This window comes from Haliaeetus leucocephalus, unplaced genomic scaffold (genome assembly GCF_000737465.1).
Source record: "Haliaeetus leucocephalus isolate CR32 unplaced genomic scaffold, Haliaeetus_leucocephalus-4.0 Scaffold808, whole genome shotgun sequence".
Lineage (NCBI taxonomy): Eukaryota > Metazoa > Chordata > Aves > Accipitriformes > Accipitridae > Haliaeetus > Haliaeetus leucocephalus.
Genome location: NW_010973244.1, coordinates 2,398,940 through 2,420,291, shown reverse-complemented (window position 1 = coordinate 2,420,291; position 21,352 = coordinate 2,398,940). Strand labels below are relative to the sequence as shown.

Sequence of the window (21,352 nt, the reverse complement as noted above, 5' to 3'; positions counted from 1 at the left end):
ATCTTTTGTGTATGGATAAGGATAGGCTGAGTTACATATCAGAAGCTCTAAATATAACTGTTTAAAATAATGTTTTGTGATTCAGGCCAGACTTTCAGCACTACTTGAGACCCAGCCACTTTTTTTCCCAGAAATCCAATGTAATTTATAAAGGTGAGTAAGTTTTTATCACTTCACAGCTGGGGATACTGAGGCACAGACAAGACTACAAGACTGAATGAATGATAACCTGCTGCCTCCTAGGGATGTCTCAAAATAAAGTATTTATTTCAATTTTTCCAGAGTTGGGGGGGAAGCCATGAACAGGAGGTGAAGGAGGTCATGAGAGAAAGATGTTATGGAAAGTTAAGATACCTGGGGTAGGTCAGAAGGAATTGGTGTTTTGAGAGTTTGTTCTTTGTAGGTCATGTCTACAGTTCAGTGTAGAATAACTTAGGAATGGTAAAGTTGAAACAGGTCCTGCTGTCCTCACTTGAGCCCTGTGCAAAGTTGAGGTCTACTTTTATCACAGGGAGGGTAAAGAAGCCATGTAGTAAGCTGTTACTGGACAATTTGCCTACAGATGGCCCTTCTTTCTAGCTGTTATTAATGAGGTGTTTGGGAAGACCTTTCTTTCTGATCGTTGTAGGCGTTATTTGGGTTGTCTCATTCTCTCCAAGAGCATTAAGTGCTTTTGGAATCCCGTTACATCCTTGGCCTTATTAAAATCTGATGACAGTGATTTCCATGAGCTAATGATGGAAAAATGAATGAAAAGTTTGAGAAATTAACCCATGATTCATGGTCAGTAGCAAGGTGGAGAGTTGATCTTTGCAGAAAAGCTGTCAGAAATCACCTGTTTTATGTGTCTTAATTTCTAAAGACATTTCAGAGGTGGCTTTGATGTTTGGCTGGCTAAATCAACCCAGAGGTCCACTGTGTAAGAATATCCAACTGCTCAAGTAAGGCAGCTTTAAGCCACTTCAGTGTGTAGAAGAGTATGATCTAGTTCTGTTTTACTTAAATGGTCATCTCCTAGCAGTGGTTCATGCAACATCCAGAGAGAATTGTGTGCTATCTATTTAACAACCAGGTACTGTAACACCTAGTCATTAGGTAATGTAACCTCATGTGATGTTATCAGATAGATGAATGTAATGAAAATACTGTAGATAAATAAGAGGCAGCTCCTCTAATGCTCTAAGGACAGAGAAGATAGTTTATACTTTGCTTTTTCTGTTCAGTCTTTCAGTTTATAAGAACATGGTAAGCTGGGAGCAGTATGAAGCTGTGTAGCCCTTGATTCTTCTGTAGAAAGCTTCCACATTGATTAAGCACTTCACCTTGACTTCCTGTTAATTGTATAAACTGAAGGAGTGAAGAAAAGTAAAAGACCGAGCATGTGATTCTTTACTTTTTCTGCCCTTTATTGAGGGGTACTCTAATTTTGGCTGTGTAAATTTGGATGTAACTTTGAATACTTACATCTGAACTGATATAAAAGCCTTTACAGAAGCTCCTATTTAATTTTGAGAGGTATAATTTGATACAATTTAAATCGGATTGAGTTGCGACTTCCATGGATTTAACCTGGGTAAAATAATAAGAGATCATTCAACCAGCTTAACTAACAAAACAGAGATGCCGCCCAAAAAGACAGTCTTGATTCCCTCTCCCCTTCTACTCTGTGCCCCTGTGCTTTCTTTTCTGTTACCAGTGATGCTTAACTGCCTCCTGGGGAGCTGATTCAACTTGCTGATATGGCAGAAAACTTTCTTTTCCTGCTAGACTGAAGAGTTAGAACACCTCAGTAGAGGTCAGATGAGCACTGGAACTAATGTCGGGAAACAGTGGGAGCACATGGCTGAGAACAGAGTCGTGTCACTGGCAGTGAGGTGCTTGGTCACCTTAGTTGATCTCATCTGGTTGCTTCATAACTCACTGGAAAGACATAAGTTGAAATGGTGGGTTGTAGTTACTCTTTTCTCTGTCTGTATAAGGACAAATTGGCAGTAATTAGTCCAAATGGAGCTGATGATGGCAGTTTTCGGCCAGACACAATAATGCTGTCTCAGAAGAGCCCCTGTGCACGTTGTGGCACTAGTGGTCTTGGCAGCACCAGACAGAGCTGTGGACTGCAGGGTTACAGCTCAAAAGCGGAGCTGGGGCTTCCTCCTAAACCTCATTGTTGTAGTGGAAACTCTCATGCCACCCCAGCCTTGTCCATAGTTACTGACAGTGCCAGGGACTGGCATTTGATAGCAGTCAGGAAAGTATGAGCCAGCAAAGCAGATGTGCAGTTTGCAGTGGTACTCTGCTGGGGAAAGACAGACAAATGGGATTAGCTGATGCATCGATTTGGTAGTGTGTTTAGTAGGAGATGCAGGCTTGGGTATTCTTCCTGCTTTTATCAACACGATAATTTCCATGCTCTACTTTATATTCTTGTTCCACATCCTTTCATGTCCCAACAGCATCGTGTCCTTTTGGCCTTTCCTTTCTGTGTCCGTTTCTCCTGTCGCTGTTTTCTAAATGCATGTTTATCACTGTTTCATAAGACAGCTTTAGTCTTCCTTCCACGAAGAGCGATCTGAAAGAGGTCAGGAGGGAAGAAGCTCACCTGAACTTTGCCAGGATGGAGTGGACAGAAGTATTTTCTTATCTGTAGAACTTCAGGCTCTCAGCTTTCTGCCAGAGGGCAAAAATGCTTGCTCAGATATAATGTGACCCTGCAAAAATGCTTGCTCAGATATAATGTGACCCTATTCAACCGTTGAGATCTTTGGCTTACCAAGCAGCATATTTGACCCCATAATGTCACGGCTTCCCGCTGCCTTTGGGAGCTTTTCTGAAATGGAGTGCTTTGTGTAGGGAAGGATCTATGGAAAAACAAGTCCCATAGTGGCAGAGATGCCAGAGCTTGCCTACTCTGTAAAGGGTGTTCACTGTAGTATCCTAATTCCAGCAGGTTCTGAGAAAATGGGAGACTGCTTAGCAGAGGCACCTCAGCTCTTCTGCAGGAGCCGTGGAGAACACATCTCAGTCAAATGTGGAAGATGCAATGCAAAATGATTTTATTTTCTTCTGTCACTTTTTCAAAATGTTTCAAGTTCTGTAGCTCTCTTAATTTTTAAGGTTTTGTATGACACACCAGGTGCTGGCAATATTAATACAACACCGCAACGTTGCCTGCAAGAATATCACTTCTGCTCATGAGAGGAACAAACAGAAACATTGATCAGAAATACACTGTATGCTTTAAAAATGGTTTGTGAGTAGCATAATAAAGTCATAGATTTCATGTACAAAAGGATGTTTCTTGTACCAGGGAAGCATGCTCTATTATGAATTGTTTTCCCTTTTTTAGGAAACTGTATTACTAAAGCTAGTGGAAGCTGTGAGGAGTGCCAGAGCTCATATTTTCTGCCTTTTCTAATCTTATGTGAGCAAAGAAGTCATCTTGCCCCCCTTCTAGAATGTTCCTCTTGAGGTAAATATCACACCAGTGATTTGGGTTTATCCAGCATTTTGGTTCTCCATTAATACCTTCTTGGTATGTGCCTTTGCTCCAACTTCATAACTTCATTGTTGGTATCACTCTTGATAAATTTTCCATATCAACAGCCCTTGAGCACAGCAGCTGTTGGATCAAGCAAGAGTTTGCTTTTAGCATCTTGATTAGTCTCTTAGATGTGGGCTTGGATATCCATGGATCCTGCTCAGCTTGCAGTTATGGTAAGCACTCTTTATCTTTTTGAATGCAGGACTGGATGGATATGAAGGATGATTAACCAGCCAAAGGGATGGCATGCACATATTCAACGTGTTTTGTGAAACCTTATTGATCTATATTGGGCCCATTGGAAGAACAGGGATACTTTAAACCTTTGCCACTATCAGCACATTAGTGAGAGACCTTCTCATCAGGGTGTTCTTGTAACATGCAGGTCGTCCATCTTCAAATCAGTGCCCTGGTGTGTACTATAGTTCAAGAAAGATTTTTTTTTTTTTTAATTTGGGGAGAGGAGGGATGTTTCAGTAAAGAAGTCAATGATCATCTCTTTTGGGATATTTACCAAAAAGGCCATGCTAAGGCAATAATAGATCCTGTAGAGTGTTGAGATCTATCTCTTTCACTCTGGCTTTGGTCTGGATAGTCATAAGGTTTTCAATGGGATTGCTGTTGCTTGTTCCTGCCTTAAATGTAGGTATTGGTTCTGTCAGTCTTGATTCTTTAAGTGCTTCTATTACTATTTGCCTACCATCAGTAGAGAGGTGGGTTGTAGAACTCAGAAACTTCATTCCCCCTTATCTGACTTCCCTTTGGAATTAAGACATTTTTAAATTTTTTGTGGAGCCAGCTGAGTTTTTCGGGTAGAATACTTTCCTCTGGAAAATACTAATTTGCCAGCACTGAAACATTCAGTGTGTCTGTGTTACTGTGTCAAAATGTTTGATAGAAACCGGGAGGAGAGGCTGGGCAGCCTGCATGGTTTCCTGCCAGCCTGCACCCCGTCGGCTCCCTGGAAGAGCCTTTCTGCCTAAGCACTCTGATAACCCGCTGCTGACGTGCAGCCTCCCTTGACCAGCTCCCTCAGTTCCTGATTGTCCTAGTAATCATGGGGCTGAAGAGTGTGTCTTCTGAGAAGGGACTAGAAGAGTTTGACTTGTTCAACCTAACAAATACAAGGCAGGAGGTGACCTGTTTTGCCACTCTCAAACAAGTCAGGAGGGTAAGTGCTGCAGTTGAAGAGCTGTTCTAGGTGTTGGCACAGGGACAAAAAGCTTTATGTACATTTAGACTGGAAAAGGAGGACAATTTTGCAAGAGCATTCAGAGGCGAATAGTGAACCAAAAGAACAAATGTTTTTAAGATGAGACATGATAGGTGTATAAAAGGGATTACGTGATCTGATGGGGATAACTGGGGGCTGGGTGCAGTGACCCAAAATACCTCTTCCAACTTCCCCCCCCACCCAAGACAGAGCAAGCTGGGCAAAAATTAATGTTTCAGAATTTCTTCCTCTTGTAATTTTTACTACATACATCCTGTCTTCCGATGATTTCCCTTTCTCCTCCTTCTGCCCACAGAGGAAGAGAAATGGAGTTTTCACAGAGGCAGGATTACATTTTACAGCCTGATCTAAGCTCCAGTGACATTGAGAAGGGTCTGTCTCTCTCTAGGCCCTTCTTGTTCTCCACTGTTTGGTTACATCCAGTTTCCCTATTTAACAGCGTGAAGCCAGGAATGGAAATATTGGGCACGCTTGCACTGCGGTGCAGCCTCTAGGTCGTTCATACTCCTAGGTAATGTATAGTCCTCCACATCCCAACTTTCTTTAGGTTCTTAGAATTTGATATCAAAGCTTCTATTATACCTGTATTTTAATCTGTGGTTATGCAATTACTTTTTAAATCCAACATAATGCTGCGAATAGCTCTCCAGCACATCAGTATGCCTGACGACTTGTTCCTACGTTCTAACTTTTGCCTCTGTGACATTTGTCTGGCTAGGCAGGGGAACTATTTTGCTGAAAAAGGACTCAAAACAAAAAAGTTGATTTCTGCTGGATTTGTTTCCCATCCTGGCTCATTGTGCAGCTGTGTGAATGCCCAAAGGGAAAGGATAGTAATGACTGTAAGAAGGCAGAGGTGTGGAGGATGGACTACACCATTCAGCAGCGATCTGGGTTTATCTGTGACCTTAAAAGCAACTGAGTTGCAATGAAAATCGAGGCACACAAAGCAGAATGGATGCCAGAATTGGAGGCAGGGCTTGCCTTTCCCTTGTCAACAAAGGAGCTATTTGTAACACAAGGTGCTGACTCCCACCGGGGAGACAGGAAATTCTGGTCCTATGCAGTGTGCCTGCTACTTAGTAGGTAAAGCTGTTGTGATTTGTGGCTAACCAGAAAGGCACTGTTAGTACAGCAGTTGGGATTTCTGTTGAGAAAAAGCATTAAGGGACTATATTAAAGAAGAAATAATTCTTTGACTTGAAAGTAGGTGTCAGATGACTGGCTAGGAGAACTGTGGTAATCTGCTTTTCTTGGCACTGGAAACTGAGTCCCTGTAATGCAATGTTTGTCTCTTGCAGGTATAAGTACTTTATAAGAAAATCCTGATGGATTGTGCTGTTTGTGTGGTACTGAAAGAGTTAAGAGGAAACTCTTCATCTCTGCTTAGCCTAGCAGCATCCAGTTCAAAAGATAAAAGCACCCCTCAGCATGAACAGGCTGCAAAATGTATTTGAAAATAAATTCTTTAATGCCAATTGTCATTACGAATTTATTTTCAAATATGTTTTGCAGTTTGCTCATGCTGAGAGGTCCTTTTATCTTTGTAACTTCCAGACTGTGGGGCTGAACAAAGTAGGTAGCTTTCCTTTTAAATAAAGTGGAAAATATTGGAGCTAGATTATATCTGTCACAGATTATAATACTTATATATATTTCTCATCAAACCCAAATTCCCCAGGGACTCTCAGATTCGCATGAGGTCTCAGAGTCCTGGATTTTGTGTCTGGATATGTGATTGCTTTAATGGAAGACTGTGCTGTTTGCATTTGCTCTACTGTTGCTCCGTTATACTTGGTCACATGTACATAAAAGACAGTCTAAAGCTGTTTGTAAGGATGATACTTTAGGTAACACGATGAGTCAATGTGTCATGGCTCAGCCCTGACATTTAGGTTCAAACTTGGCAGTCCTGGCTACCTCTGTTATGATTTGTTAGCAACTTCTTGATTAGGAACTAAGTACTGCAGCTACCTGTGGCTTGCACTCAGAGGTGGAGTGTAGTTTGTGTGTTTCCCTGACTTCTAACATTTTTTGGACAGCATCAATTGCCTTACATGCTTAAAATCCTGTGAATCCTGTCTGTGCTGGAAAATTATAAATCCCTTTTATCTTCCTCAGAAGTACCAGGGGAAATGTAAAACTCCAGACATTTTCATTACATTTGTAGAACAAATGAATACTGAAGCAAAAATTGGGCACAGTGTTGGCTTCTGGAGGGTCCCAGCCTAGCAGCTTTGCCTGCTGAATTCACTGACATTGGTGGGAGGTCTGGAGTCCCCCATGAAGTCAGGTTTGTCACGCAAATGTTTAATCAGCTAAACTCTTAAATTTTTTTTAATTTTTTTTTTTTTTTTTTTCCTTGTAGCTCTACAGGAAGACTTCTTGTCTATACTTGGACCTGTTCTTTTTGGGCCAAAACATTGATACTATTCTAGTTTCACTGAATCTTTTCCTAACATGGCTAGAGGGGAATTTGTTACATAACTTACTGCAATTATGCTCAAACAAAATTCTTGGAACTTGAAAAATTCATTGGGAAATATCCCTGAATGTGAACAAAACAAAGGGGAATAAGGGCTTCAGGACCTGACTCCCTGAGAGGTCCTTCCACTTTATTTAAGGTCCTGTGTTAATGGCACCAGTATTTTAACAGAAAAGGACACTTAAGTCGGGCAGACAGGATAGTATAAGCACTATTAGTTTGTGTCTACAAACAAATGCTTTACAAATGTCATTTCCTCTACAATATCAAATAGTGAGAATTATGACAACATCCCTTCAATCTTTTTCACATTACATTAAAAAAAGCTTTTTTTTCCTGTGAAAATTTATCAACAATAAGGTTGTTCCAGCATTTCTCAGTGAAGTCCACTGTATACCCAGAACAGTCAAACAAAGATTTTTTTTTTATTTTATTTTTTTTAATATTTCTGATACTGTGCTGACCTCTAGAGAGGCTAAGCTTGGTAACCATTTAGGAAGTGGAACTGAAGGTTTGGACATAGGACTTCTTGGGGGAGTTTAATCAGTTAAACATTTTGCGTTGTAGTAGAGTTCTAAAAGCCCCATTTTAAGTCTCTAGAAAATATAGTCTGAAATAGTCCTACATGATTGGTTTCATAAAATATATCCCAAGCACTCAGGCACTGTAATGGAACTCAGGGTTTGGTCTTGATAGCATATTTGTAAGCAGATGCAACAAGAAGGTGCTCCCAAAAGGGGAATCCTGCTTCCCCTGTTTCCTATCATCACAGGCATGTTTCTACCCTTGCCTTAGTGCAAGGCTGTCTGATCCTCTATTGAAACTGTTCAGGGAGCTAAACGGACAGAAGACTGCCAGTGCCAATGGGATGGTGGGAACACACAGGTAGGACGGAGACTGTATCTGCCTAAAGGGGCAGCAACCGGCCATGAAGTTACTGTAGCTGCACTGTCAAATTGTACACTCAATCAAGCGAATATGAGCGAGGGGTAGGTTTCAGGATAAGACTGTTTTCTTGCTCTTGTTGATTTGCATTCAACACCATAGGCATGCTGCTTGTATAGAGTTGCCCTTTACAAACTGCTGCTCTAGACCCATGTGGATCAGAGGCCTTGTAGCTAGCAAACACAGTTTTAGGGGCTTTCTGGAGACAAATTCTGCAACTGGTATCTAAAAGAAAGACAAATGTTCAGGTGATATCCTGGAGTGCTTGTGGTTCTTATCTGATTTTTAAGCATCTGATTTATCTGAAGCAGTGGAGACTTTCTGTCCTTCCCCTTTCGGGTTTATTAGAAACTGGTTTTACTGTAGTTTTTTTGGTCTCCAGTTCATTCCCTGTTTGGTTCTCCAGAAGGTGCCCAAATCCCAGCCTTTACATTTGCTGTCACTCTCCTTTTGAAAGACTATCTCATGGTTATGTGGGCAGAACTAAGAAACTTTACTCTTTTCTCAAGTTGGAGAGGTCACTGATATGTCTTTTGTATCTATCTCTTTTTTTATTTCACCTGCTGAAGGTCCAGGGAAGTGAACTGAGAGCAATTGGCTGAGGGTTTGGAGGGGAAATTTGAATCAGAACTGGGAAAAATGTCAAAGAAAAGGGTATGGATTAGCAAAGAAAAGACCTCTACCCCCAGAAAAATAATCTGTGTCCCCATCTCAGAAAGGACTGAGACAGGGACAGGTTGGAGGTAACCCAGTGGAACAGCTGAACTGGATAGTCAGAGACCCCAGGTAGGAGGTCTGTGAACTCTTGGATTAGCACCCAGGGCAGAATCCAGAACTCCTACCTTTGACTTTTGGAAATGGCTGAGAAACTCGCATTCTCACCCTCCTGTAGCACTAGCAGGAGGTGATTCCTTACTGCTGCTCTCTCCCTTGGGTAGCTCAAGTGAGAGTAACTTGTGGGGCATCTGAATTAAGTGCTCTTATAAGTGCTGGTATGATGCCACATAAGGAAGCTTTGGCATTTTTGGTTTGCTCATTTTCTAGGAAACTTATAAACCGAAAACTGTGCTCATAAAACATTAATATGTTTGCCAAGTCAAAAGTTATGAGATGTCAAAATTTATTTGTGCAACTTTGACTCCTGATTGTAATGCTATCATTTAAATACATGATACAAATTATTTTACTGTGGGCTATCAACCTCATTTATTACATGATGGGAAAGGGTTTGTTGCAGCAACTGACAGGAACATGAGGAAGACAAAGATTTGGTGTCATGACTACACAGCTGAATCTGTCTCGAAAACTAAGATTCTGTCCTTGCCTCTGACAAAGGTACCTTTGAGGGCTGATCTGCAGAAAGCCCTCAAATGCACAGAAAGCACACTTAAAGAAGCAATTGAATTGAAAGGGGTCTGTGCTTTGTATCCAGTACTCACAATTCTGGATCTCTGTGATAACTTGTACATTTTCAACACCTCCCTATTTCTCAGCTGTGGAACTGAGACATGAACATACATGTTGTAAGTATTTTAGGTAAGTTCATGACGTGCTGGAGGACTCCCACAAAGGAGTGATGAGTACTGTAGAAAAGCCTGTTAGGATTCATAATTCTGTGCTTAGATCAGCAGGGGCAAAGGTGTGCTTTTAATACCACAAACTGAATAATAATGGTAAAACCAAATAGCCGTTCTCTAGTTCAGCAATCCGTCATGGGCTCTGGATGAAGCAGGAGACTTATGTTATATAGCCGTGTGGCTCAGAGGACCTGTATAAACATCAAACAGGAAAGTCTGTGATCTGCCACTTCCTAAAGATGGAGTAGTTGACTATGCAATGTCCGCAGTAATATTTGAATGTAATTTTATGTGTATGATATACATAATGATAGATGTCCAGATGTATGACAGATGTCCAGAAGCATTCCCACAAGCTGGTTTTAAAGCTGAAAGGCACAAAACACAGACATGATGAAGAAAAATGGAAGTTGGAGAGGTTTTCTGCTTCATTATTTACTATACCAGGTACTGTTGAAGTGACTTCCTCATTTCACCCATTAGGAAAAAAGCTTTCTATTGAAATGAATAGGTAACTGCCTACAGGGGAAATAAAAGAGATGGTAAAGAGTGAACATCTCTGTTCTAAACCCTAAGTCATACTCCCACCTCAAAGCCTGACTCTGTGAGGTGACCAGGGATATTGAAACATAGCTCAGAGGAGATGGCCTGGACTGGGTATCCCAAAGGGCTTTCAGCAGAGTGACAGAAAGCAGCAAAGTGGCTAAGAACAGTTTCAGGGACCGAGTCTCAAGGTCTTGCATGGTTAGTAGAATTGATACAGGCTACCTTAAGGGAATTAAGGGTGACTACAGACGATTAATGTTCTGGTGAACCTTCTCCATTTCATACCCTGCCTAGGAAATTTTGCTTTCTCTCCATTATAATGGGAATTAAAGTGTAGCACCACCAGCCTTTCCACCATGCAAGGGTTGAAAACAGTAAATCCAATCTTATTAGCTACTAATAAGCATGCTGAGGTCCCCAGCTGGACTCATTCTTAATGTACACAACTATGAGCAAAGGGCAGCTCAGTAAGGGAAACTTCTCATGCCCAAGTAGAGAGGCTAGGCACCTCTTCTGGGACCAGGTCTGGTGTTGAATGCTGGATTCATCAATTAGTCAACCATACCAATACATCAACTGTAAGAAAGAGAGAGACCATGCATTTTTTTGGAAACTAGTTCAATTGCTGCAAGCAGCAGAAGAGTTTTGCAAAGCCAAGATCACAGCAGGGATGAAAGAGCTAGTCCTTATCTCCAGAATTAGAGGTACGCTTCCAGGGGAAATGAAAGCACATTTCCATGTTCTACCCTGCTGTTGAGGTTTCTGCCCAGTACTTTCTAATGCTGATGTCTGAAATGGAAAATGCATGTGTCTCCAAAATGTTATGTTTTGTGACTCTGGATATTTCTCTTGTGCCTGGGTTTTGTCCATGGACTGAATGTGCATTCTTTGTTTCAATTTTCTAAAACCATGAGCTGAAGAATCTCTCTTGGGAATCTTAACAAATCTCATTGCAGTTTGTGTGCCTTTATTCCCCTCCCCCACCCCGAGATCATACAATAGTCCATGGCTTTTTGTCTTTCAGTTTTCTTTGCTGTGTTCGAGGTGAATTGCTAAGGGAGTTCTGTGTTGGCTGAGCTCCAACAAATGACAGTGGGGAAAGTCAGGTTGATGCTGACCTACTACTCCCTTGATCACAAAGGAATCTGTTAACTAAAACCAATCCTATTTTCATGATACCTTTTAACATGTGGATACCTGATCTAGAGAGGATGGTATGCATAGTACATGACTGTAGGACTACTAATTTTCTGTGCCCAGAGATTGTAACTCAGACCTTCAAAAACCCCAAGATGTAGTAAAACGCATGTTTTGCCTTGTTTTTTAATTTTGGGGTTTTTTTAAGGGGTGGATGCTCTCAGGATACACTCAAGCCTCATACACTTTCTAACTTGCAGCTGTTGTGCTGGCTGCTTATTGTTTCCACCTCCCACCGCAATTGATTCCCACATCCCCATTAAAAAGGCCTCCTGTTCCCCAGTGTCCTGATATCCCTGCACTCTATGATTTTGCAGGGTCAGGGTTGTTCCCAACAGTTTCTGTGTCCCACCTATATCCTACGTTTGCTCCTGAACTCTAAAATAGCAGCCATGTTGCTGGCCATAGGATTGCAGTAGAGTGAGAGCCAATTTTATTTCCTCTTGTGAATAATTTGAAGCAACTCTTCAGCTCTTGTGGTATTGACATATTGACATCCATTTTGAATAAGGAAAAAAAGCTATAAATTAGCTAATATTTGTTATATTTTATAAAATATATTAGAAAAAAAATTCCAAGTCACTACCTTTGTTACAAAGTTGAAGAAATGACATTGCTATGATGCTCTGGGACCATGGCAACCCTTGTGCTGTGGACGCAGATGGTGGTAGACGCTACTTGATGGCTTGGCCTGTGTCTTTTGATGATGCTGAGTATATAGGGCATAAAAGATGGCAGAGTCTTCCCAGATCTCTGGCTTTCTGTTGTCCCAGTGCCCTGCTCTACCCTGCTGAAATAAATGAGGAAAGAGCAGAAAGGGATCTGTAAGCAACAGAGATGACAGTGCCACAGACCAGTGGGGGCTAGGAAGTGGTGGTGGTGATAATGGTAAGAGTGGAGGTGAGAAGCATGGAAATTAGGAACTATTGGTAAGTGTTGTCATAGGAGGGTACAACAGAAGAAATGAAGAAAGTAAGTGTTACAAGGACAGTATAGGAATAAGTGAAAGCCCACCTGGGGGCAGGTATGGGAATGGACATCACTACTAATAGCCACAGGGAGGTAGGAGGGTATCTGAAGAGGTTAGGAAGGAATAAGAACCAATCCCTGGCACATGTTTTCACAGCTAATGGGAACCTTGCAAGGAATAAGGGGCAGCTCAGCAGCTCTTCTTGCAGCTAATAGGGCCTTTTTGCCAGCCTGAAGCTTTTTGCCAGCAAAACCCCCATACTGTCTTCTTGAATGAGGTTTTTATGGATATGACAGAATGGAGCTCCTGTGTTTCTCTCAGGAATAATGATGATAAAAACCCCAACTGATAATAGTCTAATGAATATGGTATGTGATTTTCCCATGTCAGTGCCTTGGCCATTTGTGGGGAAGGGCAGGAGGAAAGCAGCACAATAGCTTCCCAGAGAGGTGCTGTGGGATGGGTATTATTTTTGAAAACCTTATTTCTTGTTACAAACTCAGTTTGGTCAGAAGCCCAAGTTACCAGCACAAAGGACTACTCAATATTAAGAATTGCCTTGATTCCTATTGCAGGGTATGTATTACCAGGCATTGCCTGCGAACAGGCTGACCTGAGATGCAGATAGAGGCAGATGTCCTGAGAGAAAGAGAATGCAGATTGTCCTCTCAGATTTTCTCTGTGGGAGAGTTAAGCACGTGACTGATGCCTGTTTATTTTGTTCTATTGTTTTTAATAGGATTTTTTTTTTTAAACACTGTGTGTCACAGAGCTTGTGAAATGGTTAAAGCTGTCATTGCTCTGGAGGGAGCCAACTGCAGGGTCCGCATATGCTAGGCAGATACTCTTAAACACGGGAGGACTGCAGCCCAAAGTCCTAGTGAAGGTTGGTAGCATTGTGCAACTCTGCTCCAAGCAAAGATGAACACAAAGCCTTACTGAAGATAAATTAGGGTGCACCGGAAGAGACTAAAAACTTTTGTTTGATTTCTCAAAAATGGTCAGTTGTAACACCACCAAGTTATATGAGTCTGAAAATTAACTTGTTTATTTGCAGCATTGTAGTAAGAAAACAGTAGGGCTTTTTACTTCATTGTTTGACTATTCTCTCAGAATCAAGAGCCATGTTCTTACAACACTGGCCAAATTTGCTGTGATCTTCATCCTAGCAAAGCTAAGTAACAGGAATTTAGTACACAGCTCAATTTTTCTCCTTCCACATCATTATGACAATAGCAATAAAAAAACATAAAATACCCCCCCCCCAAACCTAGAGAGCAATTCCTTACAGACTTATAGGTGTCCAGTTCAGCAGAAGGGGGAAAAAATGAGCCAACAACATTTTTATTAATAGTGATGACCTTAGTTAGAAGTTAGGAACTTGGCTTATAGTTCTTGGGTGTATTTTTTTGTAGTGCTGGAAATTGTGGGGACCTCTTACCCCAAACATCAATTTCTGTGGAAGCTTGAAGTAGCTGCGTTCCAGTGAATGCTTTTTTATGACCCCTTCTGTGACTATAGCCTCAATTTAAGGGCTGTAGCTCTGTGGAGAGCATTGAGCTTGTTCCCAAGAAGCCTGTGCTCTGTTCCTGGCTTTCCATTCTGTCCACTGCTTGGCATTAAGCGGATCACTTACTTTCCTTCTGTTTTTCCTCATACCCTTTACACATCTCACCTCTTTGAACAATAAAGCTAGCACTCCTTCTTTTGACATGGCTGCAGAGCACCTAGGACAGGGAGGCATCTGGCATCAGCTGGGGCTTTTTGAGTTGGTGGTTCCCAAACTAAGGTCTGAGGGCCTGCAGGGGGGTCTGGGAGCTCACTGTAAATGGCCTGTGGATCTCGTAGGCTCCAAATGTTGACATGGCTGATTGCTATTTGCTAATCTGCAGGGAAAAAAAGCCAGGGAGCAGTTGGTCTAGGTGAATGCTGTCTTGTGGGCAGTAGCAACATTAGAAGGCAAAGGCCTATGCTATGTCTGGAAGAACAGCATATGATTCTCCGATAAAGGGATGTATAGCTTTTGTCACATCCTCATTGCTAAATTCAAACTCTTTACTTCAAATTGGATTATTATTTGATTTAAACAAAATGCACAGTTGCATTCATTCTCTAAAATCAGAGAGATGTGACTCTTTGAGGCCACAAAGCACTATGTATTGTTATTAGTATTATTCCATTTTCAGCAAAACTCGGAGTTTTGCTTGCATTCCTGTCCTATTCTGAAATAATGAATTCCCCTCTGGCCATGGTAACAGTCTGTAGCATAGTTTTATAGATGTATTTGCACTGGGGTATTAAACTCTGGCTGTATTAAAGGAAAACCTTCATTGAAGCAGGTTTCTGCCTGAAAAGGTTGTTCTCTTTAAGAAATGTAAATTACCCAGAGCTGCAGTTTCAGTTTCTAGCAGTCCCACCTGCCATTCAGGAAGTGTCTGTTTTCAGAAGGAATTCCTGTGGGGGAGGAAATTCCCCACAGATTAGGAAGGATTTTTCATGTAAGACTATTTTGATTTGTATAAGGGTCTAAAAGGCTATTTTTCATGTCACTGGAGAACTTCCAGCCAAATAGGTATTTTGCTTCTTGAGCTGCTTAACGTGAAGGCATTCTTGTCCAGAAATAGAGTTCCCAGGAATTGTCACAACTAAGGCTATTTCTTAATGATGTAATTCTCCAAAACTTGCATTTAGAAAGCAAGAAAAATGATCATAAGCTAGAGTAAACCCTCACCCTTGTGCCTGGGACACCTGTTAACTTAAATATGCAAATTAAAACCTAAAAACTCAGTGGCAGCTCCCATTATCTCTAGCAGGTCTGTGGGGCAGGTGCAGTCAGAGGTCCTGCCTAAAGCCCAGACGCCTGCAGTGCATGCAGCAGAGGGACTGTTGGACTATGAGAGCACACAGAGGCTCACTCCCTGATCAGTTTTCTATTTGAAAACACCTTTCAATTGCATTGGAAAAAAATAAACTGGTTTGGACTTTGGGAAATATGCTTCAATCAAAATCCAGAAGAGGGAGCCCTCCATCAAAATAAGACTCTGAACTGGATCGTGACCAAGATTCACAGAAGTTTCCACTTTCTCTTCCACCTGCTTATAAATCACTCAGTGGAATTTCTTGCCTGTCTGCCTATTCTTTAAAGACTAACAGCTCACAGTTTCTAGCTTTAAACAATATCATTCAATAGCTGACATGCATGTGTGAGATTTTTTTAAAACTCTGCCTGGACATATCAGATATGGAACTCAGTCCCTATAAAAGAAGGGCTTCCATTATCCTGCAAAGCAAAACATCTTTTTGTCCCATGTTCAGTATATCATGCAGCAGGTCCTGATTTTCACTCACAGCAAAACCTTCCTATGCTTTAAGGAAGCCTGTTGCTATCAACCTTGTTCTTGCTTGGCTGAAGTCAGTGAAGTTTGCTGTTGTCTTTGATAGGACAAGGAGCAGGCCCTTTAGTGTAACAGACTATGTTTATACAGGAATCTGCCTCAGATCCACACGATGAGTAATTAGCTCTGAGCAAGACCAACGTGCAGTATATTGAAGCTAAATGACCTTTTCGGATACTGTGAGTGCTATTCATAATGTCCGCTGTGCTCACTTTTTAACCTATCCCTAACAGCCCCAAATGTCCACAATTGCTGATTGCCCTAGTTGCATCAATTTCCAGCTGCTGAGACTTTGGTGCTTGGCTGATATTAATTTGCACATCTCTAGAGTTTACTGCTTGTCCTATCACCCTGGGTGTACTGGACAAGTTAGAGTAGGTTTGGGGTCCATCCCTCTGGTAACCAACTAAGAGTCCTCTGTCACTTATATTTTTACCCCCCCCCCCCCCCGAAATATCAAGGATAATCTGCCTTATAGTTGCTTGTTCACTCGACAGGATTCTCAGATTTTGGGTATGAGTTTCATATGCCTTCTGCCCCTTTACTTAGCTAAAGTAACTTCTCATAAAAAAAAAAATTATTACTCACAACTAAGGCAAACAGGTCTTCAATTTCTCATCTAAAATGTCTCTCTCTTCTGCCTTTTCTGACCATCTCCACTGCCTCCCATAGTTCAGGGTAAAATCTGGACTTCAAAATCCCCCCTTTTTTTTATACATCTAGGTATAGCTGAGAATAGCTCCAAGGTTTGTATAATTCTCCCATATTACTACAGTGCTCCTCCAGACTCAGCTCCAGTGTGACTAAAAGCCATGAGTTTTGCTTAGGAACTAAATCCCTTTAGCTTCCTTGAATGCTACTGAGAGAAGATGGGACAGTGATGCTGCCTGATAGGACGGGATTTGAGAAAGCAGCACTGAAAGATGCATTGTGTTAGGCAGGAGCAAAAAGGTCCATGACTGTGGATTCAGTGGCTAAACTCCCTGTTAAACAGATCCTGGGCGACTTTGCCTTTTTTCCCCCCCCCTCTTCTTTTTCTCTCTTCTCTTGTCCCTCTTTTCTTCTTTTTCCCTCTCTTTACTTTTTCCCTCTCTTTTCTTTTTCCCCTTTTCTTCTCTTTTTCTCTCTTCTCTTTCCCTTCTTTATAGGTTTAAGCAAGGTATTCAGCTTTTCATATACCTTCCCAGGGCTGTTACTCTACTTATCTGGACTATGTCCACATGTTAATTTGTCCCTTGATGTACAGTTGAATTAATACAGCTCAGCATTGAATAACTGTAAAGTGAATTTATTGAGATAGTATACATTATATGGAAAAGTCTAATTAGAAAAGGAAGGAATAGGCTAGGTTCCTTGAAATTAAGCTTTCAGCCTATTTGTTATCCTGTGTAATACCTATGAGGTGAATGGTAGCTGCCAGTGTTTTATGCTTACACATAGTGGCTTGTTTGTGCTGCCTTGAAGAAGACAGTAATGTAAACATATTTAGAGCACAGTATATGTGTGTTTCCTTGAGCTTTAGAAAAATGCATGTGTTTTATTCCTGAGCTGTGTGCTGTGATTATCCATTTCAGAAAAGTCTTCAGAGTATATTTTGAGGATGGCAGGCACTGTGGCTAATTGGGTAAGTTATGGCCATCCTGAGGTCTGTACGTTATCAGTGGGAAGGCAGCAGTGGACAGGTTACTTCCTTTCCTGTCCCCCTGCCAAAACACAAGGTCAGACAGTCAAACTGCGTTCCCCTTGGGTCTGAGTGCTGGGAGGTGAGATGAGGCTTTCAGATTTCTTTCTGTTGGAAGGTGAAAGTGTATTGGTACATTAGACACCTTCCTGCTGCTAGGAGAGCTTGAATGGGAACACCAGCACTGCCAGCCAGGAGGCAGGTGGGCAGTGGGCAGTGTGAAGGCTTACAAGCCAGTCCACAATCAGTACTCTGCCTTCCAGGCCAGAGCAGTGTAACAAGAAATGCTACAGATTCAGTATTTTCACACTGAAATTTGTTGTTGTTGTTGTTGTTGTTGTTTTAATAAAACACAGTGTAATTAAAAAAAAATCCTAAATCAAATCAGTTCTATAACAGAGCTCACGGGCTGACTGCAGTTAATGCCCTTAAAATAACCCAGTGATAAACGAAAAAGTCTCCTACTGCCCAAAGACAACCAGTTAACTTCCTTTTATGAAACTGTAGGTCTTTTTATTAGGCTACAAAACTGTTTCAAACAAATGAAAACCAAATGTGTAAAAAATGTGAGTGTTTTTCTTTAAACTCATACCAAAATAGCGTAAGCCACAGGGCTCTTCAAGCGAAGCTCTGCCTCAGTCTCTCCTACGGGCTGGCTTGTGCTTTTGAGAGTGAATACAGGGCTCATCTATTGAGCAAAGTGCTGCATCGTGCTGTTAGATAGAGGATCTATACAGTAACTGTACTGGAGAGATTAAGCAGCCATTCAGTATGGAACTATTCAGAGTAGCGAACCCCGAGATACGCAAAGCATTATGCAACTCAGATTGGCACATGTTGTGTTCTCCAGCCCAAAATAGTTGCTATTGTGGAGACAGGCTATTTTAATATTCACATGCAAAAGCTTTCAACGCGTACTGAACCTATGCCCTGCCTTTTAATATTATTCGAGTACTAAACAGACATGACGCCAAAACCAGCCCTGCTATAAATGAGTGCATCTCCTATTGAGATCAATAAGAATTGCACTTGCTTACACCAGGGCTGAATTTTTGCCTATAAATTACAAACAGTTCCGCTGTGGATGGAAAATATATTAACCTTCTGTGAACATAAAACTCAGTGTGTCATCTGTAGGATTTTGCTTTTCAGTGATTGCTTCCTAACTGGAGAACAATTACATTTCAAGTGGGAAATGTTTTAGCAACAGATCTTTGTGTACTGCCTGAACATGCTCATGTCTTGGCATCAGTGAAAACAATTCATATGTAATGGTCATGGTCTGGGTACTTAGGTCTTGAATTATGATAAACTCCTTGTAAAGACTAAAGGCCAGGCTGTTTTGGTCAAGAGAGGAGTAAATGAGGCTGCAGTAAGACATCTTATTACATGGAGCAAACCTTAACAGGCAAAATACATGGCTTGTTTTACTTCATGTATTAGTGAATCTTGTCTGGTGAATTACTGAGTCTTCCCATTAAACACTACCTCATCTGGCTCATATTTCAGTCAAAGGCTAAATCCCTACTTGTATATTTACCTGACCATGCAGATAGTACCTGATGCCAAGACCCATCAAGATACGTAGGTTGTCATATCTCCCTGTGAAATGAAGGAGATTCTGGCTCCTAGATGTTCTCGATGCCTTTGGGCTGCACTGGATTTAGGAACTGGTACATGTTAAGTTACCAACTTCTGCATTTCTGTCTGTGCCACTGCTGCCTGTGAAATTTTTGCTATGTATGTGCTCCACAGGGAGAGAGCTCTTGGAGGGTGAATAGCCAAATGGGTCTAGGACATGAAAGTTCCAGAGGAAACCATCTCATTCATTATAGATATTGGGCAAGAGTCACACAGCCTGTGAAGTGTCCACAGAAACTTTTGGGGGTTTTTTGGCTCCCATTATACTATATGTGTAAACAAGCTTTGTGAGGTCCATGGCAAAAGCAAGCTGATACACAGAAGATAATGTACTTTATGTTAAAAATGAAAGTAATTAGAGAACATGATATTGCATTTGAGAAAAAAACTGTGATCTTGCAGTTAAATTGTGTAGAACAATGCGTATCTTTAAGAGGTTGCACCCAGATCCTGAATTTGAAATGTTTTCTGAATATTGTGTTTGATTGTGCGCTCTCTCAATGCAGTTGCTTCTTAAAGGAGTATAGATTATATATTCCACCTAGTTTTCCATGGAATGATGTATGATATTTGGTCAAATGCATTGTGCTCTCAGGATAAATTATAAAGTACTTAAATGTATTTCATTACACATTATACTTCATCTTCAGGCAAAAATGTGTTTTGTCAAAATATTGATTTGTATTATCAGGTCACGTTGTATAATATCCAAGACTGAATTTCATTTTAGGGAACTGTGCAATTTGTCTAACCATTCCAAGGAAAAGGACATCAAATACATATGAGCAACTGTGTTGGTGAAATGAATTTTAATCATGTTTATCATCCTTCCAGATACACTGTACAATGGGATTTGACAAATTTCACTCCCTAGACCTTAGTCTGATCGCTGATGAGATAGGAATGTTACAACGTCCCAGTGGCATCGAGCTGGATTCCTGCTCTTAATAGGGTGCTGATAATATAGACACTAGTAATTTATCTGCTACTTAAGAAAAATTAAATCTGATTCCATGAAAGGAGGAAAAACAAATAAATGAATATAGGTGAGAATTAATGTAGACATAGCCTGCAGAGTAACTGGTGTCTAGAGGTTTTAAGGACTAAATGTAAGTATTTGAGGGATTGTTTTTTCTTTCAATCTTGTGGTTAAAACTCAAGAGTCATGAAACATGGAGTGTCTCTTTTTTTTTTTTCTTTCTTTTTGTTTAGCTTTTCTACAGATTTTCTACATGACCTTGGAAAAGCTGGATGGGGATGATTCTGTACTGGAAGTCGATGGGCCATATTCTACAAAGAGATGAGGGCTGAAACTGCATCCTTCCTGTATCTCCTGTCTCTTCGCTTGTAAAAAGAGGCTAACAGTGTACTCCTCTCTCCTCGGGGTGCAGCAAAGCTAAATCACCTGGCATTTGAAAAGATTCTAGTATCAGCAAATGTGGGCTGTTTCTGCTTGAATCTGCTGACACTCTCAACACCAAGAGCTTTGCTCTGGTTGTGGGTTACCCAGCAGAGGGCAACATCACTCTCGCACATGCAAATGATGCATATGCTACTTGATCCAAAACTTGCCAAAAGCAAGAGGGATCTTTTCTTTGGCCTTTATAGCTCTGTATAAATGCAGATTTTTACTATATTTCAATATTAGCCTTGAAATGAAATGGCAGTGTGTTAGCGCTCCCATGGCACTGTTGGCAGCTAGCCTTAGAAAAAAGCTTCAAAACCTTCCAGTGCTGGCCAGAAACATGATAGCAGTTTTTATTTTGTTAGTGGTTGATACAGCGCTAATATCCTTAACAGCTGTGACTATGTGGTGCTTTGAGTGTTGCATGGCTTTGGCTAACTTTTATCACTCTCGTCTATTTATTTGATATGTGACCCAAGGGCATTTGAGGTGCATGTCATAGGACATGGAAAAGACAGACATCGGATGGATCCTGACATCATGGAAGTCAATGGCAGCATTTTCTTTCATTTTCATGGGAGCAGGACTGTGCCTGAACTTTCCCCCGAAGCCTATGGCTGTCAGGGTCCTTTGGGCACTAATGAGCTTTACTGGTCTTGACCAGCTTCTACCCTCTGCCTAGGAGCCCTGTTTCAGCTCAGGGCTCGGCACCCAGTCCTTGCCTGAGCTATGCTA

The 21,352-nt window shown here is 41.2% G+C and overlaps 1 protein-coding gene across 4 annotated transcripts in view; it reads left to right on the top strand.

Moving 5' to 3' along the window:
- Positions 1-20,687, top strand: part of LOC104840671 (chromosome unknown open reading frame, human C7orf25) — a 36,147-nt gene extending 15,460 nt beyond the window's left edge. For 3 of the 4 annotated variants that reach the window (XM_010581793.1, XM_010581791.1, XM_010581792.1), the window contains exon 4: positions 3,347-3,390. Coding sequence is in view for 1 of the 4 variants with exons in the window: in XM_010581794.1 (XP_010580096.1) it covers positions 9,443-9,449 (7 nt within the window). In the remaining 3 variants the exon portion in view is untranslated. Of the gene's footprint in view, positions 1-3,346; positions 3,391-9,442; positions 9,742-20,435 lie in introns of those variants that run through there. The other variant, XM_010581794.1, reaches the window with a different exon arrangement.
- The last annotated feature ends 665 nt before the right edge of the window (positions 20,688-21,352 follow it).